General features: G+C 39.8%; 1 protein-coding gene and 2 non-coding genes across 3 annotated transcripts in view; 2 read left to right on the top strand and 1 right to left on the bottom strand.

Moving 5' to 3' along the window:
- The first annotated feature begins 5,173 nt into the window (after positions 1-5,173).
- On the top strand, positions 5,174-5,246 carry TRNAW-CCA (transfer RNA tryptophan (anticodon CCA)). The gene has a single exon. It is a non-coding gene; the product is annotated as a tRNA-Trp (tRNA).
- A 3,285-nt stretch (positions 5,247-8,531) lies between these two features.
- Positions 8,532-19,472, bottom strand: part of CCDC186 (coiled-coil domain containing 186) — a 54,832-nt gene continuing 43,891 nt past the window's right edge. Inside the window, exons 16-17 of the mRNA XM_060034023.1 lie at positions 14,676-19,276; positions 8,532-8,589 (exon numbers count right to left, since the gene is read on the bottom strand). Coding sequence (XP_059890006.1) covers positions 19,193-19,276 — 84 coding nt within the window. The 3' untranslated portion in view covers positions 8,532-8,589; positions 14,676-19,192. The remainder of the gene's footprint in view (positions 8,590-14,675; positions 19,277-19,472) is intronic.
- Positions 9,119-9,223, top strand: LOC132440108 (U6 spliceosomal RNA). Its single transcript, XR_009522515.1, has one exon. It is a non-coding gene; the product is annotated as a U6 spliceosomal RNA (small nuclear RNA).

The raw sequence follows: 19,472 nt of genomic DNA, 5'->3' as shown, positions 1-19,472 counted from the left end.
GCGGGTCGAGTAAAGTGGCTGGAAGTTCCTAAGGGGAGCGGTTCCCAGCTCGCTCCCCACTCCCAGGGCACCTTTCAAAGCCCTGCCTAGACACCCGGACAAAGAGATTAGCCGGCTCAGAAACTCCTCGTCTGCCTTCCTCTCCACCTCCGCCCCGCCCCCGACCGCGGGCAGGCGGGCCGCTCGCAGGCTTCCTTTGATTCATAGATGGCTGCGTTTCCAACAACCCTATAGGAAGCAGGAGGGGCTGAACCTCCAGCCCAGGCTTTCGGGGGCCTAGGGTTCCTTCAAAGAAGGAAATGATTGTGTTGACTTAATTTGGAAGCCCCGAATTTCATGTGCCCTTAATTTGAAAGCTGGATTTTCTCTCCCACTTTCTTCCTAACCTGAGAAACAGATCCTTAGCTGGAAAGCTCCAGCTCCAGAGGGAGCATATGGCCACTGTCACTTGCAGAAGGGAGGGCTGGATGCAAGTGGATGGACAGAAAAATGGTCTGGCAACATCTCAGTTGACACCAAAGGCTAGTAGCTCATCAGTAAGAGAGCACTGCCCATGCCGGAGATGGAGGCTCTGAACGGATCCCAGACACACTGAGGCTTTAACTGACAGTGACTTAGGGCACTGGTAGGACACAGGGGACTGCACCAGAGGACACACTCGCAGTTGCCTGCTCTGAACCCAGCTTCCTGTCACCTCGATAAGGTGTCTTTTCAGACTGTAAGGTCCTCATCCTTTTTATATGAATTGCATGCCCTGCTGTCATCTCAGCCGGCCCTGTTCCATTCCTCAGTCACATCTGTCATGTGGAAATAGAAGAGGAGGACTTGATTCTTAAACCAAGGGCCTCCATTAGCTACCTTTAGTTTTTCTCCAGAAATTGGAACAATTAATTGGATGGTTATAAACGACAGGAGAAAGTTTTGTTACTTTTAGCAATCTATAGCGAATGTAATAAAATTCAGAGTCATAAAGCAGAGCTTGCTGGATTTCTTCTTCATGTGGTGGTGATATGACATTAAAGCAGCTCTTTTTTCCAGGAGGGCATTTCCTCTCTGCTTGCAATGCTGCTTGATCAATCCCATCCTAAACTCTCTCCAGATAGGAGATAGCTGAGACAGAGCTCAGAAATAAAAATAGTGCTTTCTAGAAGAAAGGAAGAAAGAAAGAAAGAAAGAAAGAAAGAAAGAAAGAAAGAAAGAAAGAAAGAAAGAAAGAAAGGAAGGAAGGAAGGAAGGAAGGAAGGAAGGAAGAAAGGGAGAAAGAAAGAGAGAAAGAGAGAAAGAGAGAAAGAAAGAAAGGGAAAGAAAGAAAAGTAAGACCCATTGATTAAGTTGCTCAAGTTTAATCCAAATTAGCCTCCCAAATTTTGGAGTGTTAGAAACTAGATTAAGAAGTTAAAGATTTAGATAACAGTAGTGTTGTTGGCCCCTCCTGGGAGTGGGCAGTTTGAGAAGTGGATCTGCCAGCCGGAAACGCGACGGCTCTGCAGCGCATTGGGCTCATTCTCTCTAACAAACATCTGCAAAGTGCTGCAGGAATGTTGCCTTTCTTCCAAATGTGCAGCTCTAGGAGACTTGAAAATTCTTCAAAGGTTGGAAAGCTTTTGATATTTTCTGTTTAGGGATTTGGGCAACAGTAGAATCACACACTAGGTTATGCTAGTACCAGCCATCCAGGGTCACAGACTTGTCTGGGGGCTGAGTATACGCAAAGACGGGGACTAAAAGCCCAAGTTACAGGAAAGATCTCTCAGGATCCTGCAGACTGGGCTCCCGCCAGGTGATGAGAAAGAAAGGGAGATGCATGCTTCCTAGTGTGTGATGATTGGCTGGTTTCATAACGTTCCTCTGCCACCTAGTGGCAGTTAGAGCCTACACGTAAGTCCCACAGAACCTTCTAGGAGTACCTATGTCAGGGAGGATTATCTACAAAACTTTTAAGAATTAACTTTATGTTTTACACAAACGCTTTTCAAAACATCCTTCCTGAGGTTCACCAGAGAGATCAATGAAAACTGACTTCGGGTCTATCATGGTGTGTGGGGCGATGACCACTTTACAGGGACACTTTGCCTAAGAACTTGTAGCAGGTAACAGCTTTTTCCTTCATAACAATGTGATCCACAGCACAAAAACTACACACACACACACACACACACACACACACAGTCCTTGCTCTCTTTATCACTAGACACAAGGAGTTCCACCGTAACTCCCTGGCTGGCCTCTACTGTATGTACTGCTTTGGAGATTCTTTTCTAAGGATGAGGCCAGCCTTTAATGACATCATGCCAATTTGCATGACTGCAGTCTTTTGCCTGGTATCTATGACCTTGCACTGTTCTTCCTTGCCTGGAAGAGCCATGTTCAGTGCTGGTGTTCTGAACTCTCTACCATGACAACAGCTTGTTTTTATTCAGTGCTCAAACTGCATGAAAGAGTAGATGGTATAGGCTTGTTATTTCATTTGAATCTCAAGACAATACTACAAGCAAGGTACCTACTCTCATCATCATTGTACCTACGAAGAAACTGAAGCACAAAAAGGTTTCATCAAGTGATCAGACCCAGGTGGCCAGATTCCAGAATGTATACTCTTTAGCTATTTTGCCACAGCTTCCTTCAAGTTCATATCATATCCCCACTACTGGACTTTTTGATGGTATGAAACTTATCGAATTTTTCAAGCTGATCAAATTGCTTGATTAATAGTCCAAGCTCATCACTACGCACAAATATAAGGTCTCTCAGCATAAATAAACCCAGCCTTATTCCAGGAGGTGGGTGTCATACTGGCATTGCATGTCAAATTATGTCGAGGACTTCTTAGCACAGAAGCAGAGGCCTGGAAGTGAATTACACATGTGAAAGATCTGTAGCATATTTCAAACTAGCAAATCTCAGTGAATATTTCCCAGAACCATTCCAAAGGAAGAACTTATAGATGGTGTGAAGGAGTGAAATGAGCCCAGATCCAAAGTCGGGCACGTGAGCCCCTCGTATGCAGTCACATGAATTGGGAAACTAATTTTATTAATCGCTAAAAATCATTCTTTCAACAAAGCTAAAAAGTAAAATAAACATTGAAATTTAAAATCTTAAGCAAAATGTGACAGCATAAAAAATACTCCAATTTACACATTTTCAGGCAAACATAACATGGTCTTTTAGTGCTTTGACATGAATAAAATCATTCAGTTCTGTGCCTTTCAATTTTTAAAGCCACTTGAGGTTTTAAGGCCGAGTGTTGCTCAATCTGTTAGATGTTCTTGTCACCTCAGGGTGCTCCTAAATCATTTAAAATTAGTTTTCATTCAGAGAAAGGACATTCTGCTGAGGATAGAGTAATGAGAATGGTCAAAATTAATAATATTAAAGGGAACATACTCCACAAAAACTTATACTCATGTCATTTGAGGTTGCTTAAAGTTTTTTTTTTCAATTTTCCTTTTTAATAATGATGTACAAACAGTAATTGATTGCACCCATATGATTAATTCTATAGCTCTCTACTTGAATATCTCTATCTTCTCCATATCTTTTACAACAGACGTTTGATTCATGTCGATTAATTAGATCAGAATAAGAAATGTCAATAAGTCAGCGACTGGCAAACTAACTGTACTTGGCCTTGAAATCTTGGGTCTATCTGGGCCATATCTTTATTTTACAATATGTGATGGAATTTTACATGTTGTAATCCTTTCCCATCCAATAAACGTTGAAGCTCAAAGAGCTTTTACCTTGGCTGTTGGCAAATCAATCAAACAAAGTAGTTAATGCAAAAAATTTTTAATATATTGTTGGATTGTTAGCAAAATGTCTGCCAAAGGAGCTTTTCAGTACAGAAAACAAATATTTTTAAAATATAAAAATATATTTGTAAATAGAAGATATGTTTTAAAATATAATTTGAAGCGGTCCTAATACAATATTGCTTTCCATTACCCATTAAAATGTAATGACAGGGTCTTCCCTGGTGGCGCAGTGGAGAAGACTCCGTGCTCCCAAAGCAGGGGGCCCAGGTTCGATCCCTGGTCAGGGAACCAGATCCCACATGCATGCCGCAACTAAGAGTTCGCATGCCACAACTAAGGAGCCGGTGAGCCACAAATAAAGAGCCCGCCTGCTGCAACTAAGACCCTGCACAACCAAATAAATAAATATATTTTTTTAAAATGTAGTTAAAAAAAAATGCAATGACAAAGCTCTGTTTCCTTTCAACTAAAATGTGTCCGGATACCAAAGGGCAGTCCACTGCCTGGACAGCTCTTTGTGTTTGTTGAAGTCAATGCCTTCTCCCATATCCTGCTAGAGCAAAAACCGGCAAAAAGCAAGAATCTTTCCTAGAGACTCTACCATTTCTCTAGCAAGAAATACATGCCATTTTTGTATACTGTAATAATCAAGGAATGGTATATTCTTTTTCAATGACCTGCAGAGCAAATTGTACCTTGGGCTGCACAAATTAATCTGAATTACCCGGTACAGAGATCTATTGTGATATTGTTTATATGCCTGTGTTCATTTTTCCTTGGCATTGTATAATTTGGTCTTGCAACTGCTTAGGTAAATAGTAGTTAAGAGAACACTGAATAATTTATAATTCATTCACTTATTTGATAAGTGGTGATTGTGCATTCTCTAGGTGCTGGACTATGCTAGAGCTGAGGATTCGGGTGACTAGGAATTTGGTGTCCTTGCTGAGAGCAAAAGCTCTACAGTCAGCTGGCCTGGGTGCAGATGTTGACTCAGCTACTTACTAGCCAGGTGACCTCAAGCATGCTGCTTAAACTTACTTAGCTTATTCATCTCTAAAATTTATTTTTTTGCAAGAATCAAACGAGTTAACAAAACAGTACCTGGTTTATAGTAGGCATCTGCCATTTTAATTAATACAGCAATGGATTAGCACAGGCAGAGAGGAGGCATTCCAGAAAAGTTAGGTGTGAAGTTGCTCCCAGTCCTTGTCAGGGAGGCATTTGTTTGCTAGTGTTGTCAGATTTATTGATTTTATTAAAATTTACCTGCTCGAGGCCACAATCAATACCACTGAAACTCTGATCTCAGAATAGTCCATGTGCCCTGGTGTGATGCATCCATTAAATCGACCATTGTTTGCTCTGCCTGATATAATAGGTGTCTTCTCAAAATGCCATGAAGGACCACCACTTCCCTGGTGGTCCAGTGGTTAAGACTCCATGCTGCCAATGCAGGGGGCCCAGGTTCGATCCCTGGTCAGGGAACTAGATCCCGCATGTCGCAACTAAAGAGCCCGCATGCTACAACGAAGATCCCACATGCCGCCACAACTAAGACCCGGCGCAGCCAAATAAATAAATAAATATTCAAATCCTCTCCCACAAAGACAAAGCAGAACAATTAAAGCTCTTGTGTTCCCAAAATTCTAAAAAAAAAAAAAAGCCATGAAATGCTCCTTGTCCTATCTTACCCCCACTCCTTGCAGTGTCTTTGAGACACAGCAATTGCTCACCGCCGTAATCTCTCAAAACAGGTCTCCAATTAACTTGCTTGCTTCCTGGAATTACCTGAATTCTCATCATTGGCTCTCACAGTTCTGAGAAAACTATGAGACCAAATGATGCTCAGAGAGATTGCCAGAAGAGCTTGGATGTGCTAACCAGGCCCTGGTGAGTCTCTTACCACTCTGTAGGTCCCTGCAGCACAGGCTGGAGCCAATGTGTTGTCATCTTGTTTGTTAGTTTATTTATATTCTGTCCTCGTTTTTCCTCATCCCCACTTCCAACTATGTGCCACTTAAATTGTAGAAAAGCACTGAGTATTTACAGCTCACAGTTTCTTGGTACCGCCATTAGCAACTGAAAGCAGCTCAAGGAAGCACTCCACTTGACATAGGATGACAACTAGTTTGCCAACTAAATTTAAAAGAAAAAAGCTCCTCTCTTCAGGGCAAAATATTTTGAAATAATTTCTCAAACTATTTTGAAGTTACCCTTAATCTGAAGTTACTTGCTTTTTGCTAATATTTTAATCTTTACTAAAAATGTTTACTGCTGGTATTCTCAGCACCTAAAACAGCGCTGGACATGTGCTTTGTAAATTTTGCTGAATGAATTGAAGTACGATGGGCATGATTATCAATATAAGATTGTTCAGAAAATTATATGATGGATCTCATGATATGAAGAGGATTCAGTGAACTATATCCAGAGTAGAATTTATTCATTTATTCATTTAATAAATATATATGGTACTTAGTATTTGCCAGGCACTATTATAAGTGATTTATACACAGTAATTAATTTAGCTAATATTTCCTCTCTATAGGGCTGAATAATCAGATCCTAGAAATAGAGTCTGAACAAAAAGAGGTGCATAGATTTCTATGGATATTTTGCAAGAAATGTGTAAGATTTTTTCATAGTAATAACACCTTATTACTTATTCTAAAAGGCCCATGTTATATGCTTTATAAAATAAACCCCTTTCATCCTCACAACAAATGTATGTTGTAAGTGTTCTTACAGGTATAAAAACTGAGGCTCAGAGAGAGCAGATATAGGTCCAAAACCCAAAGTTACAATGTTAAGAATCTGAACCCAGCTCTGAATTCAAAATTTTTGCATATTTGGAAATCATCTTTTTCCCTTATTTACTTTCTGCCCTCTTTCTTCCTCACTCCTACTCGCAAGTAGTTTGTAAGCTCTATGCATCGGCAGACAAAACCTGCTCCTTCATTGTACTATCCCTGTGTCTAGATCAGGCCAGGCATTTATGGGCACTGGGGAAATATTTGTTTGATGGGTGAATAAATGGACTCCAGAGTCCTTGCAGAGGTGCCACACTGCCTTCTGAATACCACCAGTTTCCTCTACAGTAATTTATAACAATTTCCAGACTTATTTTTCTAACTGAAATGTTTATTAGCTAAAGCATATGTAGTGTGTTAGGTACCTCCTCCAGATTTTTAGGAACCAGGTGTGCTGAAAGAACATGGGCTTTGAGAAGCCATGCAAAAGGCCAACGGGTACATGAAAATGTGCTGAACATCACTGATCATCAGGGAAATGCAAATCAAAACCACAATGAGCTATCAACTCACACTTGTTAGAATGGCTTTTATTCAAAGGACAAAAGGGACTTCCCTGGTGGTCCAGTGGTAAATAATCCACTTTACAGTGCAGGGACTGGGCTAATCCCTGGTCAGGGAACTAAGATCCCATGCTGCGGACCAACTAAGCCCTCGCGCCACAACTACTGAGCTCACATGCCTCAGTAGAGAGCTGCATGCCGCAAACTACAGAGCCCACGTGCTCTGGAGCCTGCAAGCCACAACTAGAGAGAGAAAATCCACACATGACAACTAGAGAGAAGCCCGTAGACCACAACAAAGAGCCCACACGCCGCAACAAAAAGATCCCGCATGACTCAACGAAGATCCCGGGTGCCACAAGACCCGATGCAGCCAAAAATAAAATAATAAATAAATCTTTTAAAAAAATTAAAAAAAATAAAAGGACAAAAGATAAGTACTAGCAAGGATTGGATGAAGGGGAACACTTGTGCACTGTTGGTGGGAATGTAAGTTGGTGCAGCTACTATGGAAAACAGTATGGAGGTTCCTCAAAAAATTAAAAATAGACCTACCATAGAATCCAGCAATCCCATTTCTGAGTATATATCCAAAGGAGATGAAATCGGCATCCCATGTTCATTGCATCATTATTCACAAAGCCAAGATATGGAAATAACCTAAATATCCATCACTAGACAAATGGATAAAGAGAATGTAGTATATATATTCAAAGGGATATTATTCAGCCTTAAAAAAGGAGATCCTTTTCAGAAGGTCATACAACGTATTTCACTCTCACTTTCAGAAGCAGTCTGGGTCGTCAGGACACAGAAACAATACAGTATGCTAAACAAAAGCTTAATACAAAGAATTACTGTGATAAAGAGTTACTATAAGATATAAGGAAATTCTGTACGATACCTTTGGCTGAGGGAGAGGACCCAAGGAAGCACAAACTTGGAAGGGGTTCAGACTGTGCTGGAGAAGGTGTGGTTCAGCCCATTGGGTAGCAGAGGTGTTAGCAGGTTTGGCCAGGATGGAGCTGGTCTGGAGCTGCTTGGCCAACAATAGGTAGGAGTGCCAGCTGGGGAGCAGGTGGTCAGCAACCAGTGGTGTGGACCTGCACAGGCTATTTTGTGTGTAACTCTCTGGACCACATGTAACTTTGTGTAGCCATGCAGGGGCTTTGGTTTCCATGTTGAGAAGGCCATGGAACGGTTACCATAAAGTGCTGCAAAGTTGCAGAGGGATGCCTGGGGCAGGCTCCACTGGATGTCCTCTCATGCACAAGGCTGACACCCAGCCCCTGCCAGCAACTTCCAGAAACTTCTTCCTCCTGTAAGTTGCTTCTACTGCTCTCTGCCGAGGAAGGTTAACACCATGCTTACTTTAAAGGAGAGATGGTTAAAGGAATTCTCTTGTTGATCACTGGGCAGATATTTCGGAATGCATTTGGACCTGAGAGGCAAGAAGTCAATAACCCACACAACTTCCATCTTCAGAGCTTCCTTAACTCCTTTGGTTCCAAGGACCTGTAGAACCATAAGGTATTGGTATTAACTGTTTCGGGCACTATCAGGGTCATCGGTGCCTCTGGAGCAAAGAAAAGCCTGATGAGGTGTGACCTCAGGCAGATCACTTCCTCCCATGAGCCTTTTCCCTCATCTTATAATGAGCGACTGAAGTGAATCAGTGGTTTTTCAAATACCAGGCTCCACTGAAGGAAGAAAACAGAGCGTTTTGCAGAACTAAACTCATGCAGTTGAAAAGTGGAATCTTTCAGCCTTTTTTGAAAAGTGTTAAAACATCCTGTCTTTCATGAAATTATGGTGATAAACTGCAGTTCTTTTTGATTCTCACTTAGCAAAATAAAAGTCTGCAAGCTCAAAATTTTGTTTTTGAAATTTTACTAGCCTGTAGGACCTGCAAGTCTGGTCACTTGAGCCTAGATGCTCTCTCTCGAGCCTTCCTTCATCTCTCAGACCTGCGGTTCCACAGAGCCCTGTGGTCTTTGCTTCTCATCATCCAACTCTAAAGCAGGCAGAAGAAAATCTAGAAAAGGCGCTTGCTTCAGCAGCACCTGTTGTAAATTTGCACCCATCACAGAGATCCACATGGCCCCTGCACAGTGATGACTCACCAATAAGTGAAGCATTTCATATTTTTAAGATATTTTGTAAACCCCAGGGCAACCATCAAGACTTTTTTTTTTTTTTTCCTACAGTACGCGGGTCTCTCACTGTTGTGGCCTCTCCCATTGCTGGAGCACAGGCTCCGGATGCGCAGGCTCAGTGGCCATGGCTCATGGGCCCAGCCGCTCCGCAGCATGTGGGATCCTCCCAGACCGGGGCACAAACCCGTGTCCCCTGCATCGGCAGGCGGACTCTCAACCACTGCGCCACCAGGGAAGCCCCCAAGACATTTTTTTAAAAAGGGTTAACTCCTAAGCCAGCACTGGAGATATAATTGAATCATACAAACGAATTAATCCAAAAGCAGGCAGAAATTCTAGAAAAGGATGGAAAATTTATTTTACACGTGTATCTTGCTTAGCATAATGACTGAGTCTTAGTGGCAGCAAACAGAGCCTGAGTTCTATCAAAACACACATTGAGTCAGGAGCAGTGCTTGAGTTATCTATATTGCTTTGAAAGCACCACAGAACCTAAAGGAAATATTGACAGTGGAGCTTTCTTAAACTAAGAAAATGAGCGACAACCACGTGGCAGGGGTGGCACGTGGTTAGGTGCCAGCTAACCGTCTGCCTTCCTATCTTCAACAGCCCACCAGTGCTTGTGTGTTAGCTAGGGGGTGGGTGGAATTGGAACCCGGGTTAGACCTCCTGACCTCCAGAGGCTACAGGAGGCAAGTCATGTGAACACCTCCCTTTGGCTGGTATTAGTAAAATTCTAAGCCCCATAGTGCTTTTTTTCCCTTTCCTTCCTCCTTCCTACAAAAGGGTGAAACACTCACAGTATGTTCACAGTTAGAACCAGGCCCTCAGGACAAAGTCTATGTGACAATGTCAAACAAGTATTAATTTTAAAGCTCCAGCCATCTAAACACTCCCCCTGCTGACACCTCAGTGGCTGTGCACAAGAGGATGGGGTTGGCTCGAAAATGAGTAACTTGCATTCTTCTCGTTACTTATTTTCATCATGCAGCCGCCGAACCCGCCATCCCACCTTCAGAAATGGCATCAGGCTGCAGGTGTCTCTAGGTTGCACAAAGGTCTGAAGCAAGAATTGAATTATAGACCTTCTCAGGGAATGCTGCTCAAATGAACATTGGCAATACATCACCTTCTCCTACCTCTTTCCAAACTCAATCTTTTTCAAGAGAATAAGGAAACTGAACAATAGGATCTTTCCAGATAGTAACTATGTGTGTGTGCGTGTGTGTATAATCTCCACCCCTCACTCCTCCCTTTCTCTTACTATGCACTCCTACGGTACCAGCATGTGATATGATTCTTAGCATACAATTTTAAAAGTCAACTATAGTGGGCTTCCCTGGTGGCGCAGTGGTTGAGAGTCCACCTGCCGATGCAGCGGACACGGGTTCGTGCCCCGGGCCGGGAAGATCCCGCATGCCTCGGAGTGGCTAGGCCCGTGAGCCATGGCCACTGAGCCTGCGCGTCCGGAGCCTGTGCTCTGCAATGGGAGAGGCCACGACAGTGAGAGGCCCGCGTACCGCAAAAAAAAAAGTCAACTATAGCAAAAAAGAGTACATATTCATTGAAAAATGTTTTGGAAACAAGAATTTAAAGTGAAATATGAAAGTATACCACTCCTCAGGGGAAGCCACTGTTGAGTCTATGTATCCAATCAGAACTTCTCCTTTACATATACACATAGTTGTATATATAACAGTATTTTTTCACTTTGTTGTAAAGGTTATTCTATTAAAGCAACAATTTTTATAATACACATATATATGCATCCTTCAACATTTTGAATAACAGTTTTTTAAAAAAAAACAGGAATTAGCCCTTTATTTTGAAAGACTTAGCTTATATGTCCACATCTCAGAGCTTTGCAGTTTACAAAGTTCTTCCACATTCAGTATCCTATTTAGTCCTCAGAAAAATAGGTTTTATCATCCCGATTTTACAGGTGAGAAAACTGAAGCTCAAAGTGGTAAAGTGACGTGTTTAAGGTTTTACCATCAGTGGCGGGGCAGGGTTGTCCAAGTCCATGTCCAGATCATTTCACAGCCCTCAGCGTTCTCCGGTTCCTTAGATGGAGATGGGGCAGGAAAGGGAGGCTCCATTACAGTCACCAACAGGGCAGCATGAAAAGGTATACCCATAGGTAATTCAGAAGCTTAAGGAACACCTATTCATTGCCCAGACTGTCAAGAAAATTATAATATCATCTATCAACTGTGAGTCCCCGGCAAATCTCTACTGAGTTTAAAAGGGAACAAAATGACTGATTTTATTTCTGTTCTTCTCTGATTGCAGTTAGAGGAAGAGCTTAGTCAAAAGACAATCAGAAAGAGGAAGAAAAGAGGGGCACCAAGTCTCCAACTAAGAGTCTGCTAAATCACACAAACTTGCACATCCATCTTCTTTAATAGATTATTGGTCTTTTGTTTAAACCATATTAGTGCAAAGAAAAAGAATCTAAATATGACTTCAACCCACTCACTGAAGTATTAGTACTTTTGACTTTTGGGAGGCAGCAGAGGATAGTGAAAGGCACCCCCAAACCGTGTTCAAATTCCACCTCAACAAATCCCTAGCAAGAAGATCCTCAGAACTACTGTGCACCTGTTTCCTACCTCATACGGTTGTCAGAGCCTCCCTCAAAGCAGTTCATTAGTATTTGTTCCCTGCCCCTGCCGTGATGTTTGTCCTTTAACTGTGTTCCTTATCATTTCAAAGGGAAAACAAACGTTCTTAAAATGCAAAAGCAATACAGTACATTGTATTTGATTTATTTCTGACCAGAGAGACTAGGTTCTAAATGCTACTGTTAAGTAAATACAGCATTGGGTAAACTCCTAAAACACATTAGAGCACCTCGCAGGACAAACCATGTTCATATATGTAGCTACTTTTCTTATACTGACAAGTGTCCAGAACCAATCAGAGGGCCTTTTAACTTCATTGGGGGATGGATCATGTAGCCAGCTGTATCAGACCATGAGCTCCATGGCCCTCAGGCCATCACCGCAGACCTCACCTTTACTTGAACTTAGTCCTTACCCCAACTCTACCCATCCCCCCAAACCTGTTAAGGTCTCTGCCTCTCATCTCCACAGCCTGCAATACAATATGACACCTATTTACCTGTTAATGAGCATTTAAGACAGAGGTTAATCTAGAAAAACATTTCAGTATACTCTGTTTCCTAGGATTGACTGGCTTTTTTTCTTTTTCTGGAAGCTTTAATAGAAGTCAACTTTAAATTACATAATATATGAATACATTCTTTTAAAAACTGAAACAGTCCTTTAACCCTGCACCCCTACACCATGCCCCCAACACACAATCACACAAGGTTAATTTCTACTAGGACTTCAGTGTTTAACTCTCTGGAATCCCCTCCTTCAAAAAAAAAAAAACATACACATATGATAAGCTGGTACATCTCTAGTTCGACTTATAATTTCAAAAAGGTACAAAGTGAGATCAGGAATCACCATGGACCATTCTCTCTAAACAGCCACATTACATGGGTCTCGCCTCCTGCGGTATATCGTCTACAGCACAGGCAAGCCCGTCTATGACATGGAGCACTTCCACCAGCGAAATAGTAATTTGACAAGGAACTGAACGTGACAAGGAATGTCGCTGAACTTTCTCTTTTCCCTTTAATCTCTTCCTCACTTGACTGACTTGGTAAATAAAAGCCCATCCAAGCAGGATGCTGAAGGAATCGATGAAGGCTGGAAACTCAGAGACAGCCAAACCAGCTCTGCACAGGTAGAGTTCTGGTTGTTGTTTTGGGTGTGATAAATTGTGTGATGGGGGAGGCAGTGAGTGTGGGCAAAGACAAAAGGAAAGGTCCTCTTCCGCTTTATCCCAAAGCTGTTACTGAAATGGAACGACGTCATGCCTGCAGGTAGAGTGCGATCTTTAAAAACCACCAGCAACGTTTGTGCTTCAGAGTATGCACTTTGCAAACAAGTTACTCAGACTGCTTAAACTTCACAACACCTTTGTGAGACTGTGATATTGGATCATCCAATCTCAGAAGGCACCTGGGGCTTGAGCATGTGGAGCACCATTCTGCCATGAAGTTATGCTTCCAAGCCTCTGCTTTAACTTTTTTTGAAAGTTGGTGCCTTGGAGCTTAGAAGGCATTTAACCACATAAAGAAAAAAGGTAATAAATGTTACAGGCAAGCACACAAAGCCTTTTTACTCATAAATTTTGATAAGACTTAGTCAGTCACTGTTTGAAAATATGATTTCTATAAGAAAGTGGGTTCTGAATTTCAATTAGGAAAGCCAGGAACAGACTTTTTGGCCGGCAAGTCCCAGCAGGGTCTCCCTCCAATCCCTCCAGGCTTGCCCCAAATTAACCCCAAAACAAAACACAAAATCCAGGAAGAAGCCAGTTCAGAGCCCAAAGCAACAGCCTCCTTTAGCATGGACTCCTAGGGACCTGTTTTTTGGGGGGAGATGGGATCTATGGGGGCTCCGGTGGGAATAGAGCTGAAAGTGTTTCATGTGGGCAGGCAGACTAGATCAAGGGCATCAGAGGTAGTGGGCATTTGGGGGTATCTTCCCTGGTCAGACTTCATAAAGAAGAAACTGCCAAAGAAACAATAGCTACTGTGGCAGGTTTAACTGCTATTTCTTGGGAAAAGTAAAGCATAAGGATGCTGAAAACACATACACACAATTTCCTGTCCCTGGGCCTTTAATTAGTCATTAAAAGCAAAAACTACACAGTGAAATGGATGATGTGGAAAGCCATTCTAGTATTTAATATAGTTCCCAAGTAAATGTAACTAGAAGTTGACTCTCAACAAGCTAAGTTTTCTTATTTCAGTGAATCCTAAACTTTCAATAGAACTCTTTTTACACTGGGTTAAATGGTAGAGATTTTCCTCTCAGGTCTAACATCCTATCCTTTTTTTTGAAGTACAATTAGGGGGCAGACTGGCAAGTCTGACTGGCAAGAAGCATGGCCTTTGGACAATTTAAAGGCTGAAAATTCTTCAGAAATAGAAAACTACTTAAGTGGATGCTTCTTTTAAAAAATAAGAATCAAGTCTCTTAAATGTAACTTAGGAATTAATGGTGCATCTCTGCAGGGGCAGGGACATCAAGTCTAGTCACACTGTTCTCAGAATCATTAAAAGAGCATTAGCATTGGTCAGCCAGAGGCATCCTCCCCAGTTGCTGGTCCTGAAGAAGTGTGCATTCATTCTACACTCATTGATTGAAGCAGACTTTATTAAGAAAAAACAGACTTGGATTTAAGTTTGTTGGAACGGTCTTTTACGACTGTGGGTCACACTGAAGAACCGTAAGCCAATACTCTTCCAATAACTCACCCTCTTCTTTCATATATTCCTTTCTCTTGCAAACAAATCTACAAGTTGCTGAACGCAGACTATTAAGGATGTCAGGAAAGCTTCCTCTATTCTATCACTTTTACCTTTATTCCAAGGATCCTGATTTCAGGGGATTCTTTCCAATAGTAAACTCTTTAAGGAACGTTGCATAATCTGTGTACTTGAACTGTTAAGAGAAATGGAAAACAACACATTGTGATGTGAAATATCCACCATACACATTACCTTCATGAAATTAATGCCATTTCAATATATTTTTATTGAACGTATTAGATCTTTATTGTTAAAGCTGGATAATTCGGGCAAGTAAGTTCCATAATTTTGTGGAAAATCTGAATTTATTACTGGCTTGTCAAGTTCAATGAGAAATTTTCACATAGGCATGTATAAAAGGCCTTTTATAAAAGGCTGAATTTTGCTATCAATAATTTAAACAAAAATTTAAAATACAATGTGGCATTCAGTTTGCTTACTATTGTTCACTGACTTTTAATGGTAATCAGTAAAGACAAAAATGGAAAGCAAACATTCTCAATCTGGTTTTAAAAAAGAAAATTCAAGCAATCTGTATCAGGTTTTGCCAAGTCTGGAGAATCAGTCTGTTAGCAAGTGGTGTGCGTAAATAAATAAACAAAGATGCCAGTAAAATACAACTTGGTAAATAGGCATTACCTATTTAATAAGTACAATATATACATAAAATTCTCTTGAAAAGCTTCATTTTATACAGAAACATATTTACAAAATGAACAGTATAATCAAACTAAAGATTATCTGTACAATGCACACACATATATATATATGAACTTTGGAAGGTAAACAAGTTTCATCATAGTCAAAATGGACAGCCATATGCATTTTAAAAAAGAATTTCATTCCAGAAGAAAAATACATCTTTAATATACAATTATATTTTTCATTTATTTTCCTGAAAATTCTTTGTTTGGATTATCTTCTCTTGTTCAGCCTTGAAAATTTTCAGGTTTCTAGTGCCACCAACTGGTGTTAAAAATTAACAATCTTAGTGTCAAAAAAGAATTGTTTTGTTTTAAAAAGGTTACTGGAAGATAGACCACTGGACTCAGCATCCATAAGGCAAATTAATGATATGGAATAACATGATTGATAAAAATATTTTCACCACGGTAGCATATATAACATTTACAATATTAATGGTTTCTAGTGCTTTTTTCCTTCTACTGGTAAATCTTGGTCTAAAATTATATGTAAAAGTCTTTAGAGTATACTGCAAAACAAAGTTTGGTAATATGCATGACAATGTGATTAGATTCATCTTTATAAGCATCAAGTAGACATTAATAATTTACTAAAATGGCAAAAATCAAATACCACTTTATAGTCTTTGGATTTTTTTCCTTCTTCTTAAAGAATAAACATCAAGCTGTGAAAAAGTTAGGAATGTGCAGAACCACCATGAAAACAGCAATCTGCTCTCAGCGTACCTCAGCAAGGATTCATTTCCCACAGCTTCACGCCAGAGTGAGACTTCTGGGTCACCTACTTGCACAAGTGAATTAACCCTCTTCCAACAGGGGCTGGTTGTGAGCTGCAGAGGCTTAAAGAGCCGCTCCTACTGCCTCCCAGCTGTTTTCACTAGACCATAAGCTCCGTAAGGACAGGAATTGCCCTGTCTGGTCTGTCTACCAGTATAATGATGATACCCTGTATGGTGCCTGGCAATAAGAGGTTTCTAATAACTATGTTTATTACATGAATAAATAACATGTTGGTAGCCTGACAAAATTTAATTTCAAGATAATCTGCTTTAAATGGTTATGGATAGAAAGTTTAAAAAAAAAAAACAACACTAAAGTTTAAACTCATTCTTCTGCCCAAACCCACCATTTTCAATCCTTAAAACTTATCAGGCTAACGTTTGAAGTGGTATGGGAAAAAGGGAGTCACAGCAAGTATGCACTTTAAAAGTGAACCTAGCGAAGTGTATACATATATATACACACACAAAAAAATCATTTCCTGCTCAAAGAAACCAAAATACTGCTAACAAAAACAGCATTTGATGTGTTCAATTAATAATAAACACATAAAACAAAATTTCTCCTAGATCTCAAGTTTATCTGGACCATTTTCCTTTTCTAGACACCCCATTCTTCTCTCCATATATTCAGTACAGTAAGGGTAGAAGGTCCTCTAAATGTTTACATCAGAATCTGTCTGTGAATCAGTTTAGAGAGAGGGAGCTGATAAATGCACATTTTTGTACACATTTTGCTCAGTCCTGATCCATATACAAAAGGATATAGTAGAAACTAAGGAGCAAAAGGAAAATAAAGCATTTTCTTCAAGTTTTCCACAGTTCCATACATTTATGGGTGGGAAAAGTAATAATAAGTCAAAATATGGTTTATAATTACATTCTTCTAAAATTGTTTAACCATTAAACTTCTCTGAGTGAATGCTGGCACAAATGTTAATATTGGAATGTTTCATTTTCATATGTAATATATGTATGCAAAAAAATGTATATATATTTTTAAGGTGTATAGACATAGAATACTATGGTTCTGACCACTATTTGGTCTCCATTAATATATTTTGTGTCTTGGGAGGAAAAAAACAAATACTGTAGTGTATGAATCTATATCACATAAGAAGCTATATAAATTTAGTTATGTTGACTACTCTAAATAGTCTTTGGGAGTATCGACAGTATTGTCAAAAACAACTAGGAAAATAATTCAGATGTGATTGCACTTACCCTCTTATTTCTTTATTTTGATAAATTATTACTAGTAAAAAGAACAAGATACGTTATGGTAAGGCTAAACGTTTTATAGCTATTTTAAATATAAAATGTTTCTGAACTTGTATTTCCATTCTGAAGTGAAAAGATTTTGTTTTTAGATGACAACATATAACTCAATAGACAGAAAAAATGCTACATTGAATTATCTAATCCTTAGTAACTAATCTTTTTAAGCAATGTTCATTTAAAAAAAAAAGTTGAAACACATTAAAGGGAAATTGCCACCATAAGCCCAGCCCAACTTTTAAAGCCACACAATTCTTGTTTTTTTGTTTCTTTTTTTGCGCTACGTGGGCCTCTCACTGTTGTGGCCTCTCCCATTGCGGAACACAGGCTCCGGACGCGCAGGCCCAGCGGCCATGGCTCACGGGCCCAGCTGCTCCGCGGCACGTGGGATCCTCCCGGACCGGGGGACGAACCCGTGTTCCCTGCTTCGGCAGGCGGACTCTCAACCACTGCGCCACCAGGGAAGCCCTGCCACACAATTCTTTAAAGGCTTTTAATCCACCGCAAAGCTTACTTCTGTTAAGGGGAGAAAGAAGTTGGCGAAAATCCAAAACGAAATGAGGCTTGCTGCAACATCTGTGTATGTGCCAAGGTATCTACTATAGAAATTATCTGAATATAATGAAATGTGAAAAACCACACACAAAAATTAAAATAAGTGAGAAATTACAAGAGGTGAGAAAAAAATTCAATGACAGAAATACTGATACTATGACTGTCAACATTTAAGTGTACATCATAAATATTGTAAAACTCCAACAGGATACATAAATTTGGTTCTAAAATTCCTTTGGTTACGGAGATGTAATTATTTTGTATTTTAAATAAATATACCAAACATATCATATCTGGGGACTGTAAGATCACCCCACTATAATATATAATTATACCAATAGTAAAGAATGGTGCACAGATAAAATGGTTAACAGTGCCATATGTTGGATTTTCTTGGGAACTGGTTCTTTATAAATATCTTAAATTTATCTTTATACTTGATGTCAGTAAAACTAAAGTACTTCAGTTTCAAAGAATTCATTATTCATCTCTCTGTTCTAATGAGACTAATCCATTTCACATTTTAAAATATAACTGAAGTCCACAGGAATTCTCTAAATGAGCAGATTATTTAAAATCATATTTTATGTAACTGGAGATTTAAAAAACTCAACTATTAACTCAATTCGAATCTGAAAAAAATGTACCTAGCACAAATAAGGAAACCTGACAGGGGCATACAATGCCTGATCATTGCTAGTTACCAAAAGCTAGCTTTCCTATTAGCTTCCATTAAAATCAAATGGTTTAAGAACTCATTGGCATCCCTAACACACAAGCAAATGTTATATTAGAATGTCAAAACAAGTTTTTATCACTTCTTTAGTTTTCTTCATGTTGGAGAAATAGCATATTACTGAATGATTAACACCTGTCCTTTCATGCATAATTTTAAAAAGTGAAATCATTTTTGAGATTATATATTTTAAAGGGAAGAAATATGGAGAAGGGGTTTTCAAAAGCCCTTGTCATAATGTTCAGCACTTCATATGACTATCAGCAAATTAAATAAGTTGTTCTGATTCAATGACAGGCTGTCACCACACAAAAACAAGTTTCATCAAAGCTTACATTCTTACAGTATACACAGCAATGCACTTGTATTGTAAAAAGGTACTTTTTTATACAGATGAAGCAAAACAAATTTTTTACTGGCTAACACACAAAGCAGGGAAAAGTTTCCAACAATACTGGGCAATGGCACCTGCTCCTTGTGTAGCTTTTGTCTGTTTACTGAGGAAGAACTTTGTGTTAGGTTTTCTTCGTCCTCTGTTCTAGGTCGTGCTGGTGTTTAATAAGACGTTCTATTTCTGTTCCAAGTGTTTGCAGATTTTCCTTTAACAATTGGAAAAAGAGGGAAAAGAAAACAGAACTACTAAGTATAATAAGTAAAAAGATTCAGTTTGAACTATTTTTGCCTAAATTCTGAACTGAAACAGTGACAGTCTTAAATGCCATGCAAGATAAACTAGGCACACGGCTGTTTTCAGTAAAGTAATCCTGTACACTTCAGAGTCAGAAACTCTTTTTA

This window comes from Delphinus delphis, chromosome 16 (assembly GCF_949987515.2).
Source record: "Delphinus delphis chromosome 16, mDelDel1.2, whole genome shotgun sequence".
Classification (NCBI taxonomy): Eukaryota; Metazoa; Chordata; class Mammalia; order Artiodactyla; family Delphinidae; genus Delphinus; species Delphinus delphis.
This window is presented reverse-complemented; position numbering and strand designations above follow the sequence as displayed.